This window comes from Orcinus orca, chromosome 1 (assembly GCF_937001465.1).
Source record: "Orcinus orca chromosome 1, mOrcOrc1.1, whole genome shotgun sequence".
NCBI classification, from domain to species: domain Eukaryota; kingdom Metazoa; phylum Chordata; class Mammalia; order Artiodactyla; family Delphinidae; genus Orcinus; species Orcinus orca.
This window is the reverse complement of record NC_064559.1, coordinates 204833562-204860538: the sequence shown is the minus strand read 5'-3', so window position 1 is coordinate 204860538 and position 26977 is coordinate 204833562. Positions and strand designations below refer to the sequence as shown.

Below are 26977 nucleotides of genomic sequence, written 5' to 3'. Positions count from 1 at the left end.
AGCCTCAGAATTATGTTTTTAAATGTAGAAAATAAAGCACTTAGGACTACAAAGGGAACTACTAATATTGAAATACAATTGTTAAACTACTAAACAAATTTGTAACATAAGCTCTTCAATGATGTGGTCAATAAGCAGCAGGTCTAATTTCTATCATTTCAAAGTGGTGATGAATGTCAAGATACTTCACATTAGTGTGATATGAAAACATCTGTGATTTCTGCTGGGGACAGAGGTATGGGTACTGCTGATTCTCCTGTGGTTTGTGCCCTCCCCTCATAATTGCAGGGAAAGGCAAATTTCAGTTAGAGGTTCCTGAAAATAAAGTTGTAATTCTTTTTTCCCGTCCAGTTCAGACCTCCTGAATTCTAACCATAAACACCTTGCATATCTGTGGACCAGATTAAGAAGGCCTGGAAGGAAGATTATACTCTGTCCTATCTGGGGCAGTGGTTTTCAAGCTTTTCAAGATTAATTATTACATAAAACAAGAGAGATGCTTTCTGACCAGAAAGGGTGGGGTGCAGAGGCAGCAGTTAACTAAGGCTTCTCTATAACCCTATGGCTTATTATTTTTATAACAAACATGAAATGTGGCAGGTGCTTTTCTGAATGCTCTAAAAATATTAGTTTATTTAACATAACAAACATATAATATGATCATAACAATCTTATAAGGGAAGAATTGTTATTCCCACTTCACAGGTGAGGAAAGTGAGGCTCAGAGGTTGAGCATATGCCCCGGCCGCACAGATAGTTAGTGTTGGAGCTGACATTTGAACCCAGGCAGTCCTGCTCCAGAGACTGTGTTCTTAACCTCTATGCAGTGCTGCATCCCCTACTGTTATTTGAAAACAGCATTGTAAGATTTTGAAAAAGAAAGTGGTGTAATGAAGGCTGTGGCTTAAGAAGTTTGTAGAAGGTGAGTGTGGAATGGCTTGGAAAGGGGGAGACGTGAGAGCAGTAGGGAGACCAGTTAAGTGGCTGTTGCCATGTCTGAGATCAGAAGGGGATGACCTTCGTGAGCAGGGCAGTGATGTTGGAAATTAAAGCTGAGACATATATGAGAAGCTCTTTGAACAAAGAGTAAGTTTTCACCGTTGGCTAAATGTGGGATGTAAAGGGGAGATAGAATATGGAGAAGAATGGAAGGCCAAGAATTACAGAATTAGACTGTAGGATTATAACTGACCAAACAACGCTTCCGGCACCTGAAATTACACAGAGATTTGACAGTCTCTTTTTGGCCTAATGAATTACCGCTTTGTTTCTATTTATTTATTAAAATCAGTTGATTTTTTAAAAAATAATTAATTAATTTATTTTTGGCTGTGTTGGGTCTTGGTTGCTGTGCGCAGGCTTTCTCTAGTTGTGGCGAGCGGGGGCTCCTCTTCATCGCGGTGCGCGGGCCTCTCACTGCAGTGGCTTCTCTTGTTGCACAGCACAGACTCTAGGCACACGGGCTTCAGTAGTTCTGGCTCCCGGGCTCTAGAGTGCAGGCTCAGTAGTTGTGGCGCAAGGGCTTAGTTGCTCTGCGGCATGTGGGATCTTCCTGGACCAGGGCTCGAACCCATGTCCCCTGCATTGGCAGGCAGATTTTTTTAAAAAAAATAAATTTATTTGTTTATTTATTTATTTTTGGCTGCATTGGGTCTTCGTTGCTGCACGTGGGCTTTCTCTAGTTGCGTTGAGCGGCAGTTACTCTTCGTTGCAGTGCACGGGCTTCTCACTGCGGTGGCTTCTCTTTTTGCGGAGCACGGGCTCTAGGTGCACGGGCTTCAGTAGTTGCAGCACGCGGGCTCGGTAGTTGTGGCTCACGGGCTCTAGAGTGCAGGCTCAGTAGTTGTGGCTCGCGGGTTCTAGAGCGCAGGCTCAGTAGTTGTGGCGCACGGGCTTAGTTGCTTCACGGCACATGGGATCTTCCTGGACCAGGGCTCAAACCCATGTCCCCTGTATTGGCAGGCGGATTCTTAACCACTGCGCCAGCAGGGAAGTCCTACCACTTTGTTTTTAAACATACCCATGTTCTGGTTTCTTTCTTCTTTCTCTCAGGCCGGATTCGGAATAAAGCTGAGGTGGACGAAGCCACAGTTGATGCCATCCTCTCCTTAAATATCATCTCTGCCAAGTACCTGAAGTCTTCCCACAACTCTAGCAGGTGGGGCACCCGGGGAATGTGGTGAGTCAGCCCTAGGGGGGTTGATTGATTCACTGTAGATTCCTTGTTCATTAATGACTCTCCCCTTCTCACTTCAAAGTTCCCTATTTCCTCCCCTGTCTGCCCTGCTCTTCAAAAATAAAAACATAAATCATTGGAGGTACTTGTATGTGATGATACCCCCAGAGAATGGAAATGTTCTATCCCCTGGGGAGTTTGAGTAGATGTAATACAGTGACAGAGAAAAAGCAGAAAAAGAAAACTCAGCATGCCACCCAAGGGTTTAAAAGTACAAATTAATTACGGCTAAGACTAAATGTTTTCCTATGAAGTGATTGCTGTGGAGAAAGACCTCTCGGCCTGGGGTGTCATGGGAGCATGCCCTCCAAGGTATAGTGAGCCCTCTTGTGTTCATCTTTGCTGCTGCCAGTATCGGCTCAAGGAGTCTCAGTATCTGCTTTTCATTTTCCTTTATGCATAAAGGCAATAAATTATTATAAACTCTTCTGACTAAGATTGGCTGCTATAAATAATGAATTTTATTTTAAATTAGTTTCCCTTAGAATTCCATTTTATAATCAAGTGATGACAATGCGTAAAGTACCTAGCCATTCTACATTCCCGTGTCAGACTGGAAATAAATCTGCTGGGGCGCTTTTACCTCCCTGGGAAAGGAGTCCCGTCATCGTGCACAGAGACTCCCATTTCTCTACGTGGTGAGGGCTAGGAAACAGGAGTGGCTGTGTGTTCTAATGTGGGCTCAGAACTCAGCCTTCGAATTACAGGAATTCTCTGTGGTCTGCCTGTTCCTAAAAAAGTTGCTCACATGTGTTGGCAAGAGGGAGAGGAAAAATGAGACAATAAGCAGAAGCAGAAATGAAAAGTTCGGGCCAGGATTAATTTCTTTACATTGTTTCTTTGTGTTACTGTTTTGCATGGGAGTGAGGAAAAGGAAACAAATGTCTGTTTGCTTTTTGCCAGTCAGAGGAGCTGGCAGAAGCTGTGGACACAAAGGGAAGGTGGGTGAGAGGGTGTGTACCTATGTGGAGGGGGTGTGGCAGAGGTAAAGTAGGGTGCTTTGACCCCCGCCTTGGCCTATTCCTGGGCAAAATCTTGAACAATACCATTTCTCTGAAGTCAGCATTAACCCCACATAGCGTTCCCTCTTCTGCCAGACATTTACAGCAAGTATTCAGCTGGCATTCACCACATTTTCCTTGCAACTATGAGAAATATATCTTAAACTTCCCTATGGTACTTAGCAAAACAGGGAAAAATGGTGTTTGGTTGAAGTGCTGGTTATGTTAAACTTGCCTACATTAGAGTAACCTTCAAAAGTCCTTTGATTCCTGTCCGGCAGCGTGTCACATGCTGTAGAAGATGAATTTGGCTTTGTTAGAAGCAGTTTATCTTTCCCAGTAGAAGCTTAGAGTTAATCAAAAAAGTTGCTGGGACTTCCCTGGTGGCGCAGCAGTTAAGAATCTACCTGCCAACGCAAGGGACACAGGTGTGAGTCCTGGTCCAGGAAGATCCCACATGCCGCGGAGCAACGAAACCTGTGTGCCACAACTACTGCGCCCACGTGCTGCAAATACTGGAGCCTGCGTGCCTACAGCCCACGTGCCACAACTACTGAGCCCGTGTGCTGTAACTGCTGAAGCCTACGTGCCTAGAGCCCGTGCTCCACAACAAGAGAAGCCACCACGGTGAGAAGCCCATGCACTGCAATGAAGAGTAACTGCTGCTCGCCGCACCTAGAGAAAGCCTGCATGCAGCAACAAAGACCCAACACAGCCGAAAAGGTTAAAAAAAAAAAAGTTAAAAAAAAAAATTGCTAAAGTCAAGAGTAATAAAAAGAGGAATTTCCCTGGTGGCGCAGTGGTTAAGAATCCACCTGCCAATGCAGGGGACACAGGTTCGAGCCCTGGTCCAGGAAGATCCCACATGCCGCAGAGCAACTAAGCCCATGCGCCACAACTACTGAGCCTGCGCAACTACTGAAGCCCGTGCGCCTAGAGCCCGTGCTCCGCAACAAGAGAAGCCACCGCAATGAGAAGTCCGTGCACTGCAAGGAAGAGTAGCCCCTGCTTGCCACAACTAGAGAAAGCCCACGCACAGCAGCGAAGACCTAACACAGCCAAAATATAAATAAATAAAAATTTTAAAAAGAAGATACAGACTTTAAACACTTGTTTTAACTTAAAGTATATAAATGTACATTAATTTGTCAAGCTCTTGCTATAGGGCCAAGGCCTTTTCTTTAATTGTAGGCTCATTTATTAGACTTCTGACTGTCTTTCTTGCAAAGCCACACCCATAATTCATCACCTATTTTTTCAATTTGGTGGAACTAGAAACCTATGAATAAAATCTAAGTGCAAAATCCTTTAAACTTTTTATCATATATCATCAAAATTTTATTTCCCTCTTTCTTTTACATTGATCTCACCCAAACTTAACAGCTGTTTTTTAAACAATTCACCATTATCAAGTCTTTTTTAAATGTTCAATTTATTTTTCACACTAAGTTTCCACACTTAGTTTTGTTTCACACTAAGCAAAAATTCTTTTTGCCCTCATGTTTCAGTGATTTATCTAATATTTAATTAAATTAGATAATTATAATAGCAAATACAACCACATAAACAGGTTTGTAGTACTGACACTTGAGAAGCATGAAACTCGGCTCTTTGGAGCAAATTTTCTGGGCGATGAGCTACCTCTTTATTTTAGAATAATGTTCAATGAGAAATGGACGTCAGTCTATACATTGTAGGGATGTGGAGAGCATAAGTTCATTTGGTAAGTGGCTAAATGGAGTTTGGTCAAGAGAGCTTTTGTTCTTTTTGCCTAAGGTTTAATGTTTAAAGTTGAACTTACAGAACTCCAGTTGGGTGTATTACATACGTAATTAGAGGGCTCTTGTGATATATTGATAGTGGAGCGCAGCTGACAAGGGCCATTACTCCTTTTCTCCCCAGCCCTGCGTTTCTGTTACCTACTGACTTGTTTTTCCCTTAACTCCACAGCAACTTCCTACCATTTCCAATAGTAAGTCACCTCCTAAAGGGATGTTAATAGAGGTGGTCTCCACTCTCCCTTCTGTGCCCAGCATTTCCTTAACTGAACGTCTCAGGAGAGGGACCCATGTCATTGTAAGCCCTTTATCAAATTGTGTCCCATGGAATTCTCTGTTAATTGTTTGTCCACTTGAATTCACTTTTGCTTATCAGCAAACTTGTGTTTTTATATATATATTTTTTTCTCTCTCCTCTCTCTCTCTCCCTCTCTTTTTTCCTTTTTTTTTTCTTTTGCTGCACTAACAAAAGCTTTTTCTGTGTTTTTACAGGCTCTTTCTTGATAAGGATATTCCTAGGTATTTTCTGTTTGCTTTTTTTTGCACATAAAGATTCTAGTTTATCAGGATGCTTTATGTCTTATGTAGCTTTGACTGCTATTTTAATTTAATAGTTTTCCGCCATGTAAACTTGCGCCCACCTAAGATAGAGCAAGACCTTATTCTGCACCCTTGTGCCCTGGGTTTTTCTGATGCATGTATAGTTTCACGTGTAGGCTCTTAAGTAATTTGTAGAGTTCTTAATTATTTTCTCATTCCATTTAGTAAACTTGCCCATTTTATTCTATGCCCCTTCAAGTTTTTCTCTTCCACATTACAAAGTAGAATGTTACTCCCCTCATTTCATAAGGAATCTCAGGCTTGCATAATTGTTCACTTTTTTCTTCGTTTTGTCCTGTGTAGTAGTAGAGACCGATTTAGTTATTTGAGTAGCTGAGTCTGTGAGAAATATTTTTTTTATTTTTAAACATTTCTCTTTCTCCTGTCAGGACTGCTTGTCTCATCTATTTATTTTCTGCTTTTGGAAAAGAAAAAGTTCCTGGTTCAGTAGTAAAGGAAATTTTCCCCCATCTCTCTCTTCGTCTCATTTAGGGAAGAAAACTGAAGGAAGTGATACATGATAATTTAGCCTAAGTGTTTTTTTAAAGATGCACATACACCGCACACAACACATACGCACACACACGTACAGACACACACATACATATACTCACACACTGCCGTTGTCCAGAACATCTTGAGAAATCCATTTGGGATTATATCCTGACCACCTTAGCGCCATACAGGACAGCATGTCTCAGGACTCGGCCCTGTTTCTAACTCCAAATTCTCTTGCTAGCTTGATTTCATTGACATTTCTCTTCAGTCTTGGTTGTATTTCTTATGACCACCTCCCAAGAGTTGCCACCCTTGGTGAGTATTTCAAAAGAATGTGCTGCAGTAACTCCCAGGCACCAAACAAAACAACAAAAAACCCCACCTTTTTCCCTCCATCCCAGTACAGGGAGATTTTAGCGATGTCAGAATTTTTCTGTTAGCCAAGTTTCTGCCAGTGAAGTTTCCTCTTTAGGTTAAGTGAAAACCAGAAAACAGAAATGTGAAGAGGCTTTCTCACACAAATTCAAAACATCTGCCTCAGTGGAAAGGGAATCTTGAACCCTGATTACTGGCAGCAGGAGATGCTTAGGTTCTGGCGTGGAGCTTGATGAGTGGCGGGTTCCAGGCGGCAGTGAAGTGCTTGTTGCTGTCAAGTGTCTCCAGGGCCCTCGCCCTGAGGAGGGGCCTCGCTTCACTCTGCACGGGGTGTCCAGACCTGCAGTGCGACAGGCAGGCCCCATTCCAGGCACCTCGGCAGACCCTGGGACACAATAGAAGAGCAGTCTCAGGGACAGGGCCCTCAAGTGGCTTCTGCCGAAGTAATGGATTTCACCACCCAATATTAGAATTTGTCTTAAACCAAATTACAATTTAGATGTGATCGAAACAGAGCTTTGTGGATGCATAAAGGGTTCTCTGCTGAGCCCAGTGAGCCCAGGAGCTGGGGAAGGGCTTCTGTCATCCTTTGTTGTGGTTGCTGTTTGGGTCTCTTTGTTGCTTTGTCCATCTTTGTCCTGTTAGTTGTCTCTGTATTCCTTTGGTGTATTTGTAGAGAATTTACTTGACCCATACACACTGCCTCAAAAGCTAGATGTCTGAGAGAGTGTCACGTACAGCCGAAGGCCCTTGGACAACACGGGTTTGAACTGCGCGGGTCCGCTCGCGTGTGGATTGTTTTCAGCAGTAAGTACCACAATACTACGTGATCCACAGTTGGCTGAATCGGTGGAGGCAAAACCTCGGGTACCGAGGGCCGACTGTAAGTTATACACAGATTTTTAACTGCATGGAGGGTCAGCCCCCTAACTTACCCTGTTGTTCAAGGGTCAACTGTACTTCAAGAAGACTTAGATCTAGAAGTAGCTACAAGATGAAATAATCAGGCTTCAGACGCTGGCACTCAGAGGATGAGGTGTGGTTACGGAGTTCATTTAAGTATTGTTTTCTCTGTTTATTTCTGGAGAAAGAAGCATGGAGATGTGTTTAAAGAGAAGGTATGCCAGCTATTTGTCATGGGACACCTAGAAAAGATAGCTGCAGTGAGATTACCATTTGGGAAGGAGTGAGGAGGAACGTACTGGGCAGGGGAGAAGGTGTGCAGAACTCTAGATGAATTGGGTGGGGTGTATTACACGTGCAGAGAGCTAGTGGTGATGGGAAGCTCACTCTGAAGGGGTGGACGAAGTGTCTTCCCCAACAGTCCTAACGGGGGTCTGAGGGAGGGACACGGGGGGTCGAGTTGGGAGTTGATCTGTGACACTGCTGTTGAACTCAAGACAGTGCTTCAGGTGAGACTTGCTGAACTGGAAGGTTTAATGCCAAGTAGGGTCTATGGTGTTTTACTAGTAAGAGGGAAGAGAGATATTAAAGCAACTTTAAAAACCAGTTTATGGGTGTTTATTAAATAATCAAGCTTCTAGTTATTTGAATGTAAGATTCTTATGTGAATTTTTTGGAAAACTGATAAGTAGTAGTTGGCTAGCTCTGGTGTAAAAAATCATTCTCTTTTGCTGAAATGTCAGCTAAGAATAACCTCTTATTCTTCTATTTAAAACAAGTCTCTCTATACTGTTTCTTTCATGAACCCTCCCAGATGTGTTTGTGACATTTCTGAGGCTCAGCAGAGTGAGATCGAGATACAAAGACTGCAGCTTCCAAATGACTGAATCTTTGCTTCCGTCCCTCATCACTGACTGACAGAGGAGCTTACTTAGTCTTTCTTTCCTGTTTTAGTTTCTGTTGATACTCATTTCTCCTTTTCATCTTAATCCCTTCAATTGATCTCAATTGATTTTTATGTTTATAGGCGGAGGAGAAGCAGGCTTGTCAAAAAACAAAAAGCATAGCTTAAGTGTTCCTTGACGATGGGTGGGGGGCAAGAGCATGGGCGCCTGCCTTTCCCTCCTCGAAGGCACAGGTTCTGCTCTGTCGTTAGACTTTGGTAAGTTGGAAATGCTGGTCGGTGTGGGATTCTGCAGCATTACTGACAATGGCAGTGGCTGGACTAAGGTGACTTCAGCTTCTTCTGGATGACTCCCTCTTGCCTTTTTGACTTTAGGACCTTCTATCGTTTCGAGGCCGTGTGGGATAGCTCCCTCCATAACTCCCTCCTTCTGAACCGAGTGACACCCTATGGGGAAAAGATCTACATGACCTTGTCGGCCTACCTGGAGGTGAGAAGACCCACAACTTGAGTTGCCGTGAACAGCCAGCCCTGAACAGTGGGAAAGTTACAACAGGAAATGGGGAGGAAAGCTTTGACTGATTTTGTCTTCCTTTCCCCCTGCACATCGTGAAGTTATTTTATTATACTTTGCTAACTGTTTTGGTTATATTAACTTCTGTTCCTGGTCTCTAGTTAATCAGAAAGTCACATAACTTTTATTACAGCTTTAGCAGCCCAATTCCCATTCTTCAAAGAATGTATGATTTTAAGAACACCACCTCTTGTCTTCGTAGTTGTGGGCAGAGCCTAGTAGTGGTTAACAGCACAGACCCTGGAACTAGCCTATCTGAGTTCAAGTCCCTGTGCTGCCACTTACTGCCTTCATGTCCTTGGACAAGTGACTTCATCTCTCTGTGCCTCAATTTCCTTGTCTTTTAAACAGGGGTAATAATAATAGCATTTATCTCAGAAAGTTGTTGAGAGGTCACAGAAAAGGATTTAGAACAAACAGTGCTTGGCATATAACAAGTAATAAATATTAGCCGTTATTACAGAAAAAAAACTTTGAAAAACATAAATGCATCTGCAAGCAACACCACCTGACCTTGCACGTATTATCTTCTGATTTGCTGTTGAAATCATCAGTAGAGCTGAAATCCTCCACCCCCCACATCTGGGAGCAGCTTTCCCAATACAGTAGTGCCCAGACTGTGGTCACAGATGCTCTGTCTGTGTTTAATCGGAGCCCACTCCTGTTTGCTTTCAGCTGGATCATTGTATCCAGCCAGCTGTCATCACCAAGGATGTGTGCATGGTCTTCTATTCCCGGGATGCCAAGATCTCGCCGCCACGCTCACTGCGCAGCCTCTTTGGCAGCGGCTATTCAAAGTCACCAGACTCGTAAGTTTTTGAGACAAGTTTAGCTTCTAGTTGGTGTACCCTGTACAGAATCAGCAGTCTTCTAGCTGCTGTTTTCAGGGTTAGTTCACAACCTATAAACCAGAGTGCAGTGACTTGAATGTTGGCATTTAATAAAATATTGATAAACAGATGAGTTAATGAGGGAAGGAAGGAATGTTCCATTGTGAACACTTCTCAGAAAATTTTGTAGGGACTAAATGTTCTTTTTAAATGTCATTATTATTATTTCTAACAGCTTACCATACCATTGGGATTTTATCCTTTTTAAGATTTATTCATGTTTAAGATATATGAATGTACATGAAGAATAACACAGTGACTACCTGTGCATCACTACCCGGCTTAAAAATTAAGTATCACTAAAACAGTAGAAGAGTCAGTCCCCTTCTTAACCACACCCCCCAGAAACTGATGTTTATCATTTCATTCTAGTCAGACCTTTCCCCCCTCATCTTTTCTTTCTTGTGGTAAGAAAAGGCAAAATTTTAATCTTCACATTTCTATTATAAACCTTCTAGTTTATCATTCAGTTTATTTTTTATATGTGACTCCTAATTTCTTTTTTTTTTTACATCTTTATTGGAGTATAATAGCTTTACAATGGTGTGTTAGTTTCTGCTTTACAACATAATGAACCAGTTATATATATACATATGTTCCCATATCTCTTCCCTCTTGCGCCTCCCTCCCTCCCAATCCCACCCCTCCAGGCGATCACAAAGCACTGAGCTGATCTCCCTGTGCTATGCGGCTGCTTCCCACTAGCTATCTACCTTACGTTTGGTAGCGTATATATGTCCATGCCTCTCTCTCGCTTTGTCACAGCTTACCCTTCCCCCTCCCCATATCCTCAAGTCCGTTCTCTAGTAGGTCTGTGTCTTTATTCCTGTCTTACCCCTAGGTTCTTCATGACATTTTTTTTTCTTAAATTCCATATATTTGTGTTAGCGTACGGTATTTGTCTCTCTCTTTCTGACTTACTTCACTCTGTATGACAGACTCTAGGTCTATCCACCTCATTACAAATAGCTCAATTTCATTTCTTTTTATGGCTGAGTAATATTCCATTGTATATATGTGCCACATCTTCTTTATCCATTCATCCGATGATGGACACTTAGGTTGTTTCCATCTCTGGGCTATTGTAAATAGAGCGGCAGTGAACATTTTGGTACATGACTCTTTTTGAATTGTGGTTTTCTCAGGGTATATCCCCAGTAGTGGGATTGCTGGGTCTATCATTCAGTTTTATTCTTAAGCTCAGAACAGGAAAAGAACAGTGACTGATAAGAAATGTCTGTAATTATATTTGAGGGTGGATTGCAGACCCAGTGGAGGAGACAGTGTTTTAAGCAGAGAGAATTGAGATTTTCCTGGTTTTGTGCTATATGAAATTAAGCAGTTGTTTATTTGTTTTAATTCAAATAGAAATCGAGTCACTGGAATTTATGAACTCAGTTTATGCAAGATGGCAGACACAGGTAGTCCAGGTAAGCTCTATGGATCAGGAAAGTGATAGTTACCTTTGCATTTGACTGGAGTACATTATATCAAAAATCTACCCCACCCCTGTAGGATAGATATACATTTTTGAGAAGCCAGTTACATTTTACAAGCCACTTTGGTGGTGGTGGTGGTGGGAGTTTCCTTTTTCTGAGTTGCAGCACTGTTTGGTTTATGACATGCAATACAGTTATAAAAGCTGTATGGGACAAAATGTTGCTGGGCTGTGGAATACTATAACACATTCAAGCGTGTTAGAGTGAATTTGGCTTGGAAAACTTCAGAACCATTTCCCTCTCAACCTTAACCCCAAAGATAACTTGACAGTATAACTTTACAGGTGCTGTCAACCTAGAATTTGAACTTCCTATGCTCTAGAAAGACAAATTATCAAGTTGAACTTGTTCTGTGTCCTTTTTAATGTCTCCTTGAACTGCTGTTGTTCCTCCAGTTTGGTGGCCTTCAACAGCACTCTATGTTTCCATGTTTGTAAACTGGAACGTGGACACAAGTCAGGGTTTTTAAAAACATTTAATGTAAATTTGAGTCAGTTTAGAGAACATATGTGGAAAAGAGGCCAAGGCCCACAGGTAAGATTGAGATAAAAAAAGACAACTTTGAGTATGAATCCAAGTCCCAATAGCAGCTAATTATAGTGTCTAGATAGTTCCTTCAGAAATTTTTTAATTAACGTAAATTCATGTCTCTTGTATGTGAAACCAGCATAATATTTTTTAAAATTATTGGGAAATAATGGAGGCTAAACCAGTCTGTCATCTACCATCTTAACTGAGCTACCAAATGTGAGGTAGCTCACATCTTTCCCACTTTTTTCCCATGAATGTATTTTTATATATTTAGAACAATAGCGTACAGGCTATTTAATCTCTGTATTTTCACTTAACATAATAACTAGCATTGGGGCTTCCCTGGTGGCACAGTGGTTGAGAGCCCACCTGCCGATGCAGGGGACACGGGTTCGTGCCCCGGTCCGGGAGGATCCCACATGCCGCGGAGCGGCTGGGCCCATGAGCCATGGCCGCTGAGCCTGCGCGTCCGGAGCCTGTGCTCCGCAACGGGAGAGGCCACAGCAGTGAGAGGCCCAGGTACCGCAAAAAAACCCACAACAACAACAACAAAAAAAACTAGCATTTTCTCAAGAGGCATTACTAGCTTCATAATTATTAAAGAATATAAAACTCAGTTTTTAAAAGAAGTTTAGAGAGTTGCTTTGGGGCAAAAGGGATAAATTTTTATTAATAATCAAAATCCCATGTATCTTGAGACTAAACTGTCTCAGTGTGCCATATAATGTGAATTATTAAGTCATTTTGAGCTAAAATTGGAATTGGATGTTTTTCTGGAAAAACGAGTTGTTTCCTCTTATCTCAGGCATGCAGAGGAGGAGAAGGAAAATCTTGGATACATCAGTGGCATATGTGCGGGGAGAAGAGAACTTAGCAGGCTGGCGGCCTCGTGGAGACAGCCTCATCCTTGAGCACCAGTGGGACTTGGAGAAGCTGGAGCTCCTGCACGAGGTACGCTGGGGCACAGGGTGCACAGGTGAACTCTCGGGCAAGATTCCCGCAGCATCAGTCTTACACTCACCTCCTGTCTGTGATCCTGGCTTTGCAGTTTTCGATCATGATGGAGGCATAATATTTTGCTTATTAAGATCTTGATGAGCTTTGTGTTTGCTGAGGCTGTAGTGTTGATCTTCTTAGGTGGAGAAAACCCGCCACTTCCTGCTGCTCCGTGAGAGACTTGGTGACAGCATCCCCACATCCCTGAGCGACTCGTTGTCCCCCAGCCTCAGCAGTGGGACCCTCAGCACCTCCACCAGCATCTCCTCTCAGATCTCAACCACCACCTTTGAAAGTGCCATCACACCCAGTGAGAGCAGTGGCTACGACTCCACAGACATTGAAAGCCTGGTGGATCGAGAGAAAGAGCTGGCTACCAAGGTGTGGCTCCCTGCCTCTGCTGAGCATTTTCCCCCGTGAGGCTCTGTGAGCTGGTGTTTCTGTTTTTTTCACTTGCATTTTCATCTTTCTTTGAGGGCCTCTGTTCAAGGCCTGTGCTCACACTGTGAATATAGAAGTAAATGAGACTTAACTTCTACCCTTAATAAGTTGACAGGCGAGGGGGTGACAAGCTTACAATAGAGGTTTGGTCGAGAATGCTGTGGGAGCCGGAGGAGAGGCCTGCCCAGGAGGGTACTCGTGGACTGACCTTGGAAGGATGCGCAGGAGAGAGCCAGCGGCGTCCTGCATGATCAGTGTGAGGGAATCCGTGCAGGAGAGGGACAGGAGATGGAGTTGGAGAGATAGGGCAGGGCCAGATCACGAAGAGCCTATGTGCTGGACGAAAGCGTCCAGAATATCCCGGGAGTGACTTGGAAATGTTTCAAACAGGTATTTGTTTTAGGAAGATTTCTCTGGCAGCAGTAAAGAGGATGGACTTGTGGTGAAGAGACAGGCTAGAGGCAGAAAGAATTCTTTATATCAGTAATCCAGATGAGAAACGGTAAAGTTTTTAACTATGGCGGGGGTGGGTGGGATGAAGAGGAATCACGGGAGAGACGTTTGGAAGGTAGAATCCGCATTCCTTGTTGCCTGGATAACAGCAGGAGAGGGCAGAGAGGTTGTTGAGGGTGACCACCAGGCATGTGGGTCTGGGCAACTGGCTGACAATGGAATATAGAAATAAGAGGGATTTTGTGTTCTTTTCAATAATCGAATGGTCGTCTAGTTGATTTGGGAATGTATGTCCATCCAGAAACCTCCATGCCTTTTAGTACCAGGGCAAATGGAGAATGAAAGGGATGCTGTCGCATTCTTAAGCGCTTTAAACTATGGTGTTTACGGTAATTCACTTTTGTAGTCATGAGAATGGCTTTTTATCCACTCATTTTATTGTCTTTGTTAGGCATGTACCAGGCTTCTCTTGCTATGTACTCAGTTAATTTCTAGAGCTATTTGAGCAGCACCTGAGCTCCACTGTGAGTCGTAGGCATGTTATTTCCCTTCCTGCTTTAATCCCGGGCTTTGTTTAACCATTGAAACTTACTCTTCCCTCTCTCTTCCCTAGTGCCTGCAACTTCTCACCCACACTTTCAACCGAGAATTCGGCCAGGTGCACGGCAGCATCAGTGGCTGCAAGGTGAGCAGCTCTCACTTCCTGTCCTCAGGCTTTGCTGCTTTTAGGTGGCTTGAGATGGGCAGAACATTACATGTGAGGATGTATGACATATCCGCTCTTTCGTTTATTTAATTTTTCAGTCAGAACACTGACTTCTGAAGATAAAAGTATTCTTCTGTGTCTCTTAGAGTAATTATGAGATGGGAAACATTTGGGCTTTTCCCTGAATCCCTTGGAGAAGAGTATTCTGCAGGGGGTGATATATTATTATATGGCAAGGCACAAGAAGTCCTGAGGTTCTTGGTGGCATGAAATTTTGTTGCCTTCAACAAAGAGTGAGGTGAACACTTTAAAGAATTTCTGCATCATTCACTCTGTTCTGGTCATCTTCACCTTTTTTGCTATTCCCTAGACACTCCAAGCTTTCCGCCTTGAGGTTGTGTACAGTGGCTGTGCATTTTCCCAGTATAACCTTCCAGATAGTCCCATGATTCACTTCTTTATTTCATTTTTCTGCTCAGATGTTGCCTCCTTGGAGCGGATTTCCTTAACCACCCTATGTAAGGCCAGCAGCTCTCTGAAACCTTTTAACCTGCTTCTCTGCTTTACTTTTTGCTGTAGCACTGATCCCTGCCTGACACTTCTTAAAGTGTTTGTTGATTGGTTTATTATCTGCCTTCTCCACTTAAAGTGTAAGCTCCAGGAGGGCAGGGCCTCTGCCATATTCTTAGAACAGTGCCTGTTGTTCTTAGTTCTCGGCACATATAGATAGGGTCATTTAGTTAATGCAGGAAGCTGTAGCAATATAAAATATAAACATATTTTATAAATATAAAAAGCTAGCCTTGCCTCTTTTATAAATGTCTTGATTCCTATTCTGACACTTTGGCCATAAAATATTCGTAAGGATTGTTTTCTTGAATGACCTGAAACAGAAGAGGATTTATGAACGTGAGGTCACTGGCTGTCAAAGCTTCTTACTGCAGAGGTGGTTTTGTTCATCTGAATCTCACTTGCTGTGTTCTGTTTTCTTCCAGTTGTCTGATATCTCTCCAGTCGGACGGGATCCCTCTGTGTCCAGTTTTAGCAGTGCTACCCTCACTCCCTCCTCCACCTGCCCCTCTTTGATAGATGCTAGGGGCAACTCTTTGGATCAGAAGTAAGTACCCAGATTTCACTGACAAAAGCTAATGTAAGAACCAAGGGAAATGCCAACCTTCCGCTAGCTCAGTGGTTCTCAACCGAGGGCAGCACCGTCCCCCTAGGCAGCCTTGGGAAACATGTGGGAGCCTTTTCTGGATGTCACAGTGACTGGGAAGATGCTGCTGACGTCTCTTAACGTCATACGTTTTACTAACTTTCTGCATCAAGTCACTGACTCCTCTTCTTCGTCCCCTTTTGCGTGATTTGTTCTTGTATTCACACCCCTGATTGTCTCCCCAGTCAGATCAGACACAGGAAGCCCCATCCTGGGAAAAATATTTTGAAACTACTTTGGAAAAAATATTTTAATGACACAAGAAAGCATATAGGTAAGAAGAATAGAGATGAAGTCCATGAATGATTCCACGAATTCATCATTAGAATCACTGCTGTGCAGTGCGCCATCAGTCTCCTTTGCCCTGTCTCCATTCATTATGCTCACCTGTCACAACCCACCTGGTTATCATCCAGCTGTCTATCTTCCTGTATCAACACTGAGGCAGTGGGCTGGAGAAAATAACACAACCAGGTAATTTAACTGAATTTGGGATGCCATCAACTCTAAGACATTATTTTTATATGCCACTAAAAGAAAAAGCAATGCCAACTAAAATGTGACATGCCATCAATTACAAGATGCATCCCAATTCGAGAAATGGTAAAGTTTGAGAAAAATGGGCTTTTTGGAATTGGTGAAATGCAATTAATTAGACTAAGCTGCTCTACAAAGATAACAATACAGAGCGTGGGGGATTATCTCTCTCACATCAGTTCAGAGCTGGTCCTGGTTGGTGGAGCAGCTCTGCTCCAGACAGCCGTTCAGGGGCCCAGGTTCTTCCCATGTGTTTGCTCGCTCTGCCAGCCCCTCAGGCAGTGGTCCTCAGACTTCAGTGGCATCAGCATCACCTGGGAGGCTTGTTAAAGCCCAGGTGGCTGAACCCCATTCAGAGTTTCTAATTCTGTATGTCTGAGTTGGAGCCTGAGAATTTGAATTTCCAGCAAGTTTTCAGATGAAGTTGATGCTGCTGATCAGGGACCTCACTTTGAGAACCACTGCCCTAGGTGGCGCCCTAGGTATGGCCTTGAGACTAAATAGAAACATATAGAGGAATGGCGTTCATATTCAGTACCCTTCTGTTGAGAGGGCGTCAGGGTAGGAAGAGAGACTGAGTGACTTGGTGGTCATCAGTGATGAGTTTCCTTTGTAACTGCCGGAGGATGACACCAGGTGAATTTGGGATTACGTTTCGGACGCCAGCTTTGTCTTCTTAGCCAAGCTCTCTGGAACTGATGTTTGCAAGATCCCTGGTGTTCAGGGAGAGGCATTGTTCCTCCTGGTGAGAAGGTTGTGTATTGACCTTACTGAAGCACCTGTTACCCCCTTTCTTCCTAACCTCTCTCTTTTCAAGGACCCCAGAAGCCAATTCCCAGGCCTCTAGTCCCTGCCCAGAATTTGAACAGTTTCAGATTGTCCCAACTGTGGAAACGCCCTACTTGGCCCGAGCAGGAAAAAATGAATTTCTCAATCTTGTTCCAGATATTGAAGAAATTAGACCAGGGTGAGTACTATATTGCACAGGGATGCCAGGTATTAAAAGACAAATTAGCAGGAATTTACTTTCAGCTCTTCTACATGACGTCTGCATTACAGTCTAATGCAAATGGAATCAGGGTGAAAGAGTGCTGGTTGGGTTTCCACTCCAGGTGTATCACCGCCACCCGGCACAGCATGTGGTGGTGGTGCTTTGTGCTCTTTCGCTGCATTTCTTCAGCAGATAAGATTCTAGACCAAGTAGATCATTTGCCTGTTTCGTTCAGCCTAGGGACTTGGCCTGGGTCTGTTTTGATGGCCCTCGCCTCATGATCACTTTATTTTTGTGAGAAACTAACCTCTCTTGTACTGTCCTTTTCAGCTCAGTGGTCTCTAAGAAAGGATATCTGCATTTCAAGGAGCCACTTTCCAGCAACTGGGCTAAACATTTTGTCGTGGTCCGTCGCCCCTATGTCTTCATCTATAACAGTGACAAAGACCCGGTGGAGCGTGGCATCATTAACTTGTCCACAGCGCAGGTGGAATACAGTGAGGACCAGCAGGCCATGGTGAAGGTCAGTCCTGCCCTCTCTTGCTTTTCATTGCCACGCAGAGCCTTCCCTGTTGAGTTCTGAACTCCATCGTGTGGTGTGGAATCTCTCTTTTGTATTTGGTGTCTCTGAACCTTCAGTGTGAAGGGCCGTGTGCCCGCTGAATATGGCTGGTGGTCCCCATTGTCCAGTATCCATAGTAACTTTCTCATCTTCCTGTGTCTCTTTCAGACACCGAACACCTTTGCCGTATGCACAAAGCACCGTGGGGTCCTTTTGCAGGCTCTCAATGACAAAGACATGAACGACTGGTTATATGCCTTTAACCCACTCCTTGCTGGCACAATACGGTAAGAAGTTGTTCCCGTGTTTGCTTCCTCTCCTTGGTTTTTGGTTCCAGGGACGTCAACATAAACAGAAAAGGAAGTCTTGTTGCAAACAAGTTTAAAATAGAGGAAGGACAGGAGTGTAAGTGTGGTTGTAAGGTGGCGATGAGGCCTCAGCTTCTCATAAGGTGGCATCTGGTGTCCCGAATGGCTAAAGAGACTCTGGTCACATTTGTACCCAGTTAATCTCCTGCTTTGACTTTTTATTCTTAAGGGGTCTACAGCTGGGGTCTGTGGGACCGAGTAAAGGGAAGATTGTGAGAACCTTAACGGTCTCCCAATATTCGGCCATATGATCCAGACTCAGATCCTGTGAGGGGCTTGTGTCCCAGGGTCCCCAGAGTGAGGAGGACCACTGGCCGGCCTCTTTGTTCAGGGGCTTAGAGACCCGGGCCTGCGGTGCAGGATGGGAGGACATGCAAGGAGGGGAGCACAGAGGAGGAATACCTGCGAGGGCAAGCGCCCCAGATCCAGTTTTCCAGTCCTGCCGTCTGTCTGATCCTCTGATCCCTTTTCTGCCCACAGGTCAAAACTCTCCCGCAGATGCCCAAGCCAACCGAAGTACTAGGTGACTGCTGAGCGCCCTCACTCGCCTTCCGAGAGATAAAGAAAGTGTTACCTCTCATTCCTCTTTGTGATTCTTGATGGTTATTCTTGTGTGTGATCCTGTGGCTTAAGTGCTCGTCCCTTCTCGTCCAGCACTTTTTCTGTCGCTCCTGGCCCCCGTCCCCATTGCTCTGTACTCTTTTCTTTTTTCCTGTGCTGAGAATCTTGTTAGAAGCATGTGGCCTAACAAAAGGGGGGGAAAAACGAACAAAAAAACAAAAATCCAGAGGGGATCCAGTGAATCTCCCAATTATTTTTTGGTGAATTTTGGCTTCCTTTTGTGTGATAGGTCCCCATATGACCACCTCTGATGTCTGTACTTCTGTCTTTGGATATCTCTGTCTGTTGTTCAAGACAACATAATACTTTTTTCTTTTCATTGTGATATAATTTTAATTTTTCTTGGGTGGCTTAGAGACTAAAGGAAGAGACATCTGGTCTTTTTTAGAACCTGAGAGGAAAAAACTTAACCTTTTCCCCTTCTGTCTCTTTTTGCCATGACTAATCCTTACATTTTCCATTCAGGGAAAGGGTTGTAGTGAGCTTAAAAATGGGACAGTATATTCTCTGAAATTAGGGCTTATTTAGAACATAGTTATGTAATTTTCATTTAGTGGAAGAGACTTTTCAGCAGGTTTGGGACAGTGGCTGCTGTTGACCTTACAAGAAGGAAAGAGCCAAGGCTATCGCTGATGGATTTCAAAGGACCGTGGGACTTGGGCCTGACAGTGGGGGTCAGTGGGATGCTTGTAGTTCCTCACAGCAGGGCCCCTGTGAGCTGTTTGTCTCCACTGGGAGGGAGCCTCTTCTCTCAGAGTCTCAGTTCTGTTCTTGGAGTTAGTAATGACAGTGGTACAGTTTGGAATTAGTGCCATGATGTCATATACAAATATCCCACAAGGAGGGAGTGTTTCACTATCTGGTGATGAACTTGATGGTCTTTGTCATCATTATGATTATGATAATGCCAGGTAGTGACCTTGTGATTGTTGTAGCTCCCTTTGATCAAAGAAATCGAACTCTTAAGTGTAAACTTGGATGTCTCCCTCTGAATCCAGAGGTCATTTTCAGTGATCCTTGTCAAATTGAAAACACTTTCAATGATGCTTGTCTCCCTATGCTCATAGATAAGTGAACATGGCAGGCTTTGCTTTCTGGACCCCAGAATTATAACGGACTTCCTGCCACCACTAAGAGCAAAAGGACACCTGGGGGCAGAGAAGAGGGTCCACCTGAACCCTGGCCGGGCAGAGAAGAGGGTCCACCTGAACCCTGGCCCCAGGCCTGGTCATTTGTCTCCTCCTTGGTTATCTCCGTCGTGCGTGGAAGTACTGCCAGAGGAGGAAGGAGGAGCTCACTGCCGGTAGCCTCCTTCTGTGACAGAACAGGATCGCCTGCTTCCAGAGGCCATTGTGGAAGATGCTCTTTCTCTTTCAGCTGCAGTAAGTGTCACAGGAATGACATGGGAGAGAAGGCCTCCAGTTACTTCAGTTGCTTTGCCAGTTGACGTGGGGCTGTTCTGTACCATCCTTTACTGCCCTCGCTCACACCTCTGACCATCCATCCTTCAGGTGTTCAGGAAGGTATCTGCTTGCTGCCACTTGGTGGAGATCCTCCGCCGGGGGTCCTCCGCCTCGAGGGTGCTGACTCTCAGGTAGCAAAGGGGAAGGGCCCGTGCGCTCAGCAGGATGGGTGCTGGGCAGGCTCGCCAGCACCCAGACCCTTGCCTCTGCCTTCCTGGAGGGGCTCATCTCCTGGCTTCGTTCATCATAATTGCTTTGCAAAGAGGGGAAAAGGGAGTCACGGAGAGCTTAACAAAAGAAAGACTAGAAATCAAAGGCTATGACCTTACCTGAAAAATGATCAAGAAAAATTCTATGGTAGATTTTTTAACTTTCTTCCTCTCCTTAAAACATAGGTCACTAACTCTAATGTTACTTGTTTTCTAAATGGTGCTTCAGACTTTAAAGTAGTTAGAGGTTTCTTGTCTAATGGACACAATGTGCCCTTCCAGTGTCCACTCAAATCCAGGGTCTGCCCGTGCTTAGAGACAGCTTCCTGGGCTGAAATTAAATCTAGTTTCAGGGAAACGAAGATGAGATTTGAAGGTTACTTTTCGAATTAAATCATGGCTGCTGCTGCTGTTACAGAGTCTGATAGGAGGACCCGTGTCTGTGGCAAAAGGAGGCCGGGGGGAGCCGAGGGAGATAGAATCAAGTGATACAGTAAGATGTTTTTTATCCTAACTTAAACAAAACTGGCTTGGAAAGTCTTTGCTTTGGAATGTCAGACACTAGAAGAGGCCGAGGTGAGAAGGCCTTGTGAGGCAGTGGGGGCCTTGGCTGCGGCTCCCCGGTACACAGCCCCCACTGGTGCCCCTTTCTCTAGGGGTCTGTTTACAGATTGGAGTTGGAGCAGTTTCAGGATTGATGTTCCCTTTCCAGGCAGGTCCATCCCCACTTTGAAGCTCTGAGAGAGAATTTATGGCAGGAATTATTTATGAGGCTTTCATGGAAGCCATAGTGTCAGGAAAGTTGAAAGAACTCAAACCTTTAAGGAAACCACCTTTTAAGGGTTGGTTTGTTTGCTTTTTTTTTTTTTCTTGAAGCACACCTTTAAACGAGCAAATAATAATTAAGCAAGAAAGAACACTTATACAAATTTAGGGGAAATGAGCGCTAGAGTAGCCATCTCCTCCCCTCCCTCCCCCATCCTCCTTTCTCCCGCCAGAGCAAAAGACGGCCTCACAGCTTCCACCAGACCAGTGCTCACAGCCTCCTGTCTCCGCGCCTGCCTGGGGGTCACTGAGCTCTCAGGCCGGGCTCTGCGGGGTCTGCCAGCCCACGCACACAGCCACGAGCGCAGGGAAGGGCTGCTTTTGGCAGCTGGGTGAGCACTTGGATTCCAGTACGTTTTGGTAATGTGAGGGAAGTCGAGGGAAATGATTTTTCCCAACTACGACTACTCAAATTGTGGGTGAGATTTTTCAGCTCTTGTAAGATGAAGGAATCAATGAAGCCATTGTGGAAGATCTTTTGGTACCTAAAGTAAAATGACTTCTCCTGGCACATATATCAAAGCAAAGACTTTGTTGTCTGCTGCTTGTTGTCTAATTTACAGGGATATTTAATTTTGTAAGGTATTTGTATATTTATACAGCTATAATTAATTGCACATTGAACTGGAAAAGCAAGGATGACCTAGCGTGTAGCACCTGCTGGTACTTGGCATTCCCTCGTCTGGGTTCCACTAGGGTTCTTCTGGACAGTATCAGGGCTTGTTCATTTCTTGTTTGACTTGGGTCCTTCATTTTACCTTTTGGTTCCCTTTTTAAAATGTGATTGTTAACCTGCTCTTTAAAAAGAAAGAGACTAATTTTGCTGCTGCTCTCAGAAGGTTTGCTGAATGTATTTAAATAGGACTCTAACTCGTGTGCACTGCAGCTGTCCACTGTGGCCAGTGATGATTCACCCAAGTGTGTGGCCAGACCATGACTGTGTAGCAGGAATGTATTGATTTGTGCTTCCTTAGTAAATGGAGATATCAGCTGAGAGATGATCTGCTGCTGTTGTGTTCCAAAAGGCCATTTATGAAACCTGTGTTCGAGCCCCATAAAATCTTAGGAAAGCCTCTAGTCATTTAAAGGAAGAAGTTAGGGTTGATACAAATTTCACATTAAAAATTCAGCCAAAACGGCTTGTGCTCAGACGGAATGTCCGAGTTGAGGTTGGTCTCTTGCCAAACCCTGGCCGTCGTGTGTTGTTTTCATGTCTTCAAGTTAATTTTTTTCATGCTGCGTATTCTGGCATCAGTTCACCTGAGGAATCCATCAGCCTTCTTGTGAGTCGTCTTAGACTTTGTGGCTCTGAAGTACTTGTCCGGTGAGACTTCAAGTCCCTTGTCACCATCCTCATGCACAAAACCCATGAAGCATAAGTGGCCTTTTTGAACCAAGACTTTGCAAACTGATCTCTCCCCAGGGAAGGAGTTGAGCACATTTAGCAACAATGTACATTATTAATTTCAGATTCTCATTTTCATGTTTTATTATGTAAATATTATCTGATGTTCGGAGCCTGAGTATACAGAATGTAAATATAGTTCTTGTATTTGTACTAATTCTGGTTCTTTTGCTGTATAGCCTTAGATGTGCAATGCAGACATTATCTAACTGTGTATGGTAACCTTGCATCACGGAACTATTAGTGAACGAGGCAAAAATAATAAAGGTACAACCAGTACATCAGAAGGCTCTTGATGTGCGTTTATTCCTACACCCTTTGAAAGGTATTTACACAAATATTTTTCTTGATTTGCAAAGATATTACTCTTCTGGGACAGATGTCACCATGCTATGACCTACATGTTCCTTTCTGATAATGCAAAGCAGCAGTTATTCTATAACTAATGTGATGCTGTTTCTTAGAAAGTACTTTTCCTCCCGGTTAGGGAAGTGGCTATTTTAGGTGGAAGATTCGCCTTTTTTTTCTCCTAAAGCCTCTGTTTATATACCTACCAATGATTCTGTAGTGTTGTTGTAGGGTGGGTGATGGAGGGTTGAAATTTTCACTGTGTCAATTTAACAAGTTCCTGTTGTGAGCAGAGAATGAGAAGGGACCACTGTCCTGGGTATTTGGGGGAGAAATGGAAGCAGGGAAGGGAAGCGGCATTCGGGCAAAAAGCAGCAGTTCGTCCAGGGCATGTCTGAGGGCCCACCTGTCCCCGGCAAGCGCTGGGTTCTGATGATTCAGCAGCGAACAGAGCAGGCCCTATACCCGGGGCCCTCCCATTCCAATGAGGGAAGACACTCGTTATACAAATTTAAAATGTTACAGAGCAAAGAAAAGCTGAATAAAAGATTAGAAGGGATGGGAAGAAAGCGTCTTTTTAGATTGTGTGGTCAGGGAAGGCCTCTTTTGGGAGATGACATTTGAGTAGACTCCTGAATGAAAGAACGGATAAGCCATGCAAATCCCTGGGCAAAGAGGTCTCCACATGGAGTAAGTAGGTACCTGAGGCAGCGGTGTCCTCAGAAGATTCCAAAATAGCAAGGAACCAAGGGCGGATTTTGAGAAGATAAGTCCCATGATCTTACTAGTGTTTTAAAAGACCATTCAGATGGCTGGGTGGAGAGCAGCCTGTGTGTGTAGAGATGGGGGACCCGTGGAGGAAAGGGGGCCAAACGGGAAGTTGTTGCCGCAGCGTCCCGGGGGGAGGATGGAGGCTCGGACTAGCAGCAGTAGATTCGGGGAGGAAGGGCCAGATTCAGGACACATTTTACTGTTAGAACTCAGAGTCCACCGAGGGACCGCATGTCGAGAAAGGAGGATGGTAACTCCCGGGACGTGTGTCTGAGCAAACAGGACGGCCTTGTGGTTCCCTAGGGTGAAGGAGGCTGGAGGTTCTAGAAGAGCTGAGGGTGGTTCTGAACAGAGGACTAGGTTGTGGCCGTGTTCACCTGCATGTGTGGTCCATGAGGCAGTCGCATTCAGGGGGAGAGGTGGGGGCTGGAGACACATTTGGAAACTGACCCATGAAGGTGACAATAAAGGCAAGAGGTGGGGAGATCGGGGAGCGAGTAGCTGTGAGAACCAAGGGCTCTGCGGCCTGGAGCAGTAGGAAGAGAGGACGACAGCAGAGGGACCAGGAGAAGTGGCTGTGAGGAGAGCGTGGTATTTGGCAGTGAAGTGAAGGAAGTGTTTGAAGATGGAGGAAGTGATAGCCGTGTCAAGAGCAGCTGACGGGTTAAAATAAGAACTGAGCAGTGACCGCAGGTTTTGGCAACAGGTCTAGGAAGCTTGAGGGAGCCAGTGAATGCCATCACTTTCTCCCGGTTTCAGAGCCAACTAATAAACAAAAGAATAAGGCAGATAGGAGATCGAAATATCACCTTCGTTACTGTTAAAGCTATGATTAGAGAATGTGGCTTCTGTCTGTGGGTAAATGAATTCCGTGATACCGAGCCTCAGAACTAGAGGGCCGGGAGCAGTGCATCGTGAACTTTAATGTGCATAAGATTCCCCTGTGGGTCATACTAGGTGCACATTCTGGCTGAGGAGGCCGCGGGTGGGGCCTGAGACCCTGCATTTCTCGTAAGCTTCCACGTGAACCAAGAGGTTCCCTGATGGCAGCCGAGGTCCCCAGAGAGAGGGAAGAAGTGGTCAGGCTGGCCATGCCAGGGGCTCCCCCCAAACTCAGGCAGTTTCGTTTCTCTCCTGGCCCTCTGTGAGGAGCTGGCGGAAGCAGGAATGTTCCAGTAACAGAGCTCACTTCACATGGGAGGAGACATCAGGAGTGCCTGTGCTCTGACGAGGTCGTCGGCGAGTAGAGCATCTTCACGAGTGGTGCGGAAGAAAGCGTACCCAGAGTAGGTGCCAGGGAAAGTGGGAGAAGAGGCTGAGTGAGTAATACGGGGTGGGGGGGGGGGGACAAGGGGTCAGGGAGAGGTTTCTATTTTAAAGGAAGGCGATAGCCCAGCATGTGTGTCTGCTGATGGGGATGAATGCACTAGAAGGGAAAACCTGGCGGTGGGACGAGACCAGAACAGAGAGTTTGCTGGCGTGATCCCCTGGAGGTGGCCGGCGGGCTTGGAGGGGCATGAGAGGGGAGTTCAGCCCTGGGTCCTGGGGGAGCAGTGCTGTTTATCTGCGGTACCAGGAGGCGACACCAAGTTGTAGGCAGCACCCAGGCAGAGAGCTAAGTGACAGGAGCCTTCGCGGGTCCTCCTGGTCATTGGTTTTTCCCTGAGACTCATTGGTCAACTCTAGGCCATGTCTTCCTGAACTGCACTGGACTTTTTGTTTGAACTGCATTAGTTCTTATAAAGCGGGTTGTCCCTTATATCTGGGCCGCATCCAGGGTCATGTCGTTGCCATGGCTCTTGCAAAGCTGACAGTATAGAACATCAGGAGGTCCCTTGGAACAGTACATGTTTATTTAATGCATTACTTTTATATCTGATTTTTCATGTCCAGTGGACAAGACTCCGCACTTCCACTGCGGGAGACGCGGATTCAATCACTGGTCGGGGAACTAAGATCGCGCATGTCGCGTGGCGTGGCCGAAAAAAAAGAGAAAAACTTCTGGTCTCTGCACAGTCTTAAATTTTTAGCTTTTCTGAGCACATCACACGCGTACACTCTGGCTTTAGAACATATGATCTCTGGGTTTTTTCAAAATCGCTCTTCCTACCCACTCTGCAAACAAGCCATTTGAGTTCAGTTGCAGGAATTATACAGCAAGTGAGTGTCAGAGCTGGGATTTTCAAATCTATCCCAACTAGTATGTTACTTACACACCCTCTTATGTAAGTCAAACAAAGGATTCAGCCTTGGGAGGTTTGCAGAGAAGGGTTGTTCTGTAGAATTCCTGCCCAGGCTTTGATTTGGGATTTGGGGAATTAGAGCAAGGCAAAAAATTGTGAAGATGAATAGTAATGTGAGTTGACTTAAGCATTAAAAGCCAAGAATTTGAGGGTTTTCTAAAAACTAAAGGTCAGCATGAAGCTCTGGCCCCAGCCAGCCCTGGCTTTACCCCATTCATCTCTGGGGAGAGTTGCCTTTGTCCCAGCCCTGCTCTCCTTAAGCCAGTTTGCTGTAGCTTTCCAACCATGCTGGGAAGCAGTATATTTTGCTGGTTGTTAGCACTTTAACAAAGAAATGAGAAGGCCGTGTAGCATGTACCATTAGTAATAGAAGAAAGAATTATTGGCTGTTTGATTAGATATTTAAACATGTTTGCCTAAAATGATGCTTTGCAGTGGTAACTTGGGTGTGTCCAGATGTTTAGTCACATTGACTCAGCATAATTTCTCCTTTGCCAAATCTCAGACTAGAGCAATCAATTTGTTCCTGCAGCAAAATCTGATAGTAGGTTTTCCTTGTAACCAAGCCTAACAGAAAAAGGAAGTAGTTGCAGAAAAGTTGAAAGTTATGAGAGGTACAAAGTCTATCTTGAAGAAAGCAATTGTGTAAAGTTCTACCTGTAAAGTTATTACAAGTGCTGTTTGGTCTCCCAAACTAGTGATTGAAAGTTCATTTCAATTTACCTTTCCACTTAAAGCCAACTAAATGTCTCTAACATACAGATATACCCAATTTCTCTGTGAAAATATGTCTCTGTGAGTTTGCATAATTATGGCCTGCTAATCTGATGAGGAAAGAGTGCTGGGCTCGGCCCTAGTCGACTTGGGTTAAAGTTCAGTTCTGCCCCTAATTAGCTGAGAAAGTCAAATTCCCTGAGCTGAGTTTCTTGTTTCAAATTAGATAATATTAATAATGGTATCTTAAATCATACAGTACTTGAAATTCCCAAGGAACTTTCATAGGCATTAGCTAATTTTGATATGGGGAAGGAAG

General features: G+C 44.6%; 2 protein-coding genes across 14 annotated transcripts in view; one reads left to right on the top strand and one right to left on the bottom strand.

The window, feature by feature from the left end:
- CLSTN1 (calsyntenin 1) overlaps window positions 1–12254 on the bottom strand; it is a 523112-nt gene extending 510858 nt beyond the window's left edge. The window contains exon 1 of the mRNA XM_049712594.1: window positions 12159–12254. Coding sequence (XP_049568551.1) covers window positions 12159–12239 — 81 coding nt within the window. The 5' untranslated portion in view covers window positions 12240–12254. The remainder of the gene's footprint in view (window positions 1–12158) is intronic.
- The window catches only part of KIF1B (kinesin family member 1B), a 148347-nt gene extending 125478 nt beyond the window's left edge, over window positions 1–22869 (top strand). For 6 of the 13 annotated variants that reach the window (XM_049712536.1, XM_049712565.1, XM_033432904.2 and 3 more), the window contains 13 exons: window positions 2053–2158; window positions 5508–5534; window positions 8671–8785; window positions 9545–9678; window positions 11128–11189; window positions 12595–12740; window positions 12927–13166; window positions 14293–14364; window positions 15381–15502; window positions 16956–17105; window positions 17460–17652; window positions 17860–17978; window positions 18540–22869. In XM_049712536.1, coding sequence (XP_049568493.1) covers window positions 2053–2158; window positions 5508–5534; window positions 8671–8785; window positions 9545–9678; window positions 11128–11189; window positions 12595–12740; window positions 12927–13166; window positions 14293–14364; window positions 15381–15502; window positions 16956–17105; window positions 17460–17652; window positions 17860–17978; window positions 18540–18582 — 1529 coding nt within the window. In that variant the 3' untranslated portion in view covers window positions 18583–22869. Of the gene's footprint in view, window positions 1–2052; window positions 2180–5507; window positions 5535–8670; window positions 8786–9544; window positions 9679–11127; window positions 11190–12594; window positions 12741–12926; window positions 13167–14292; window positions 14365–15380; window positions 15503–16955; window positions 17106–17459; window positions 17653–17859; window positions 17979–18539 lie in introns of all 13 variants that reach the window. The other 7 variants (XM_004272374.4, XM_033432913.2, XM_049712546.1 and 4 more) reach the window with 3 other exon arrangements.
- Window positions 22870–26977: the final 4108 nt, after the last annotated feature.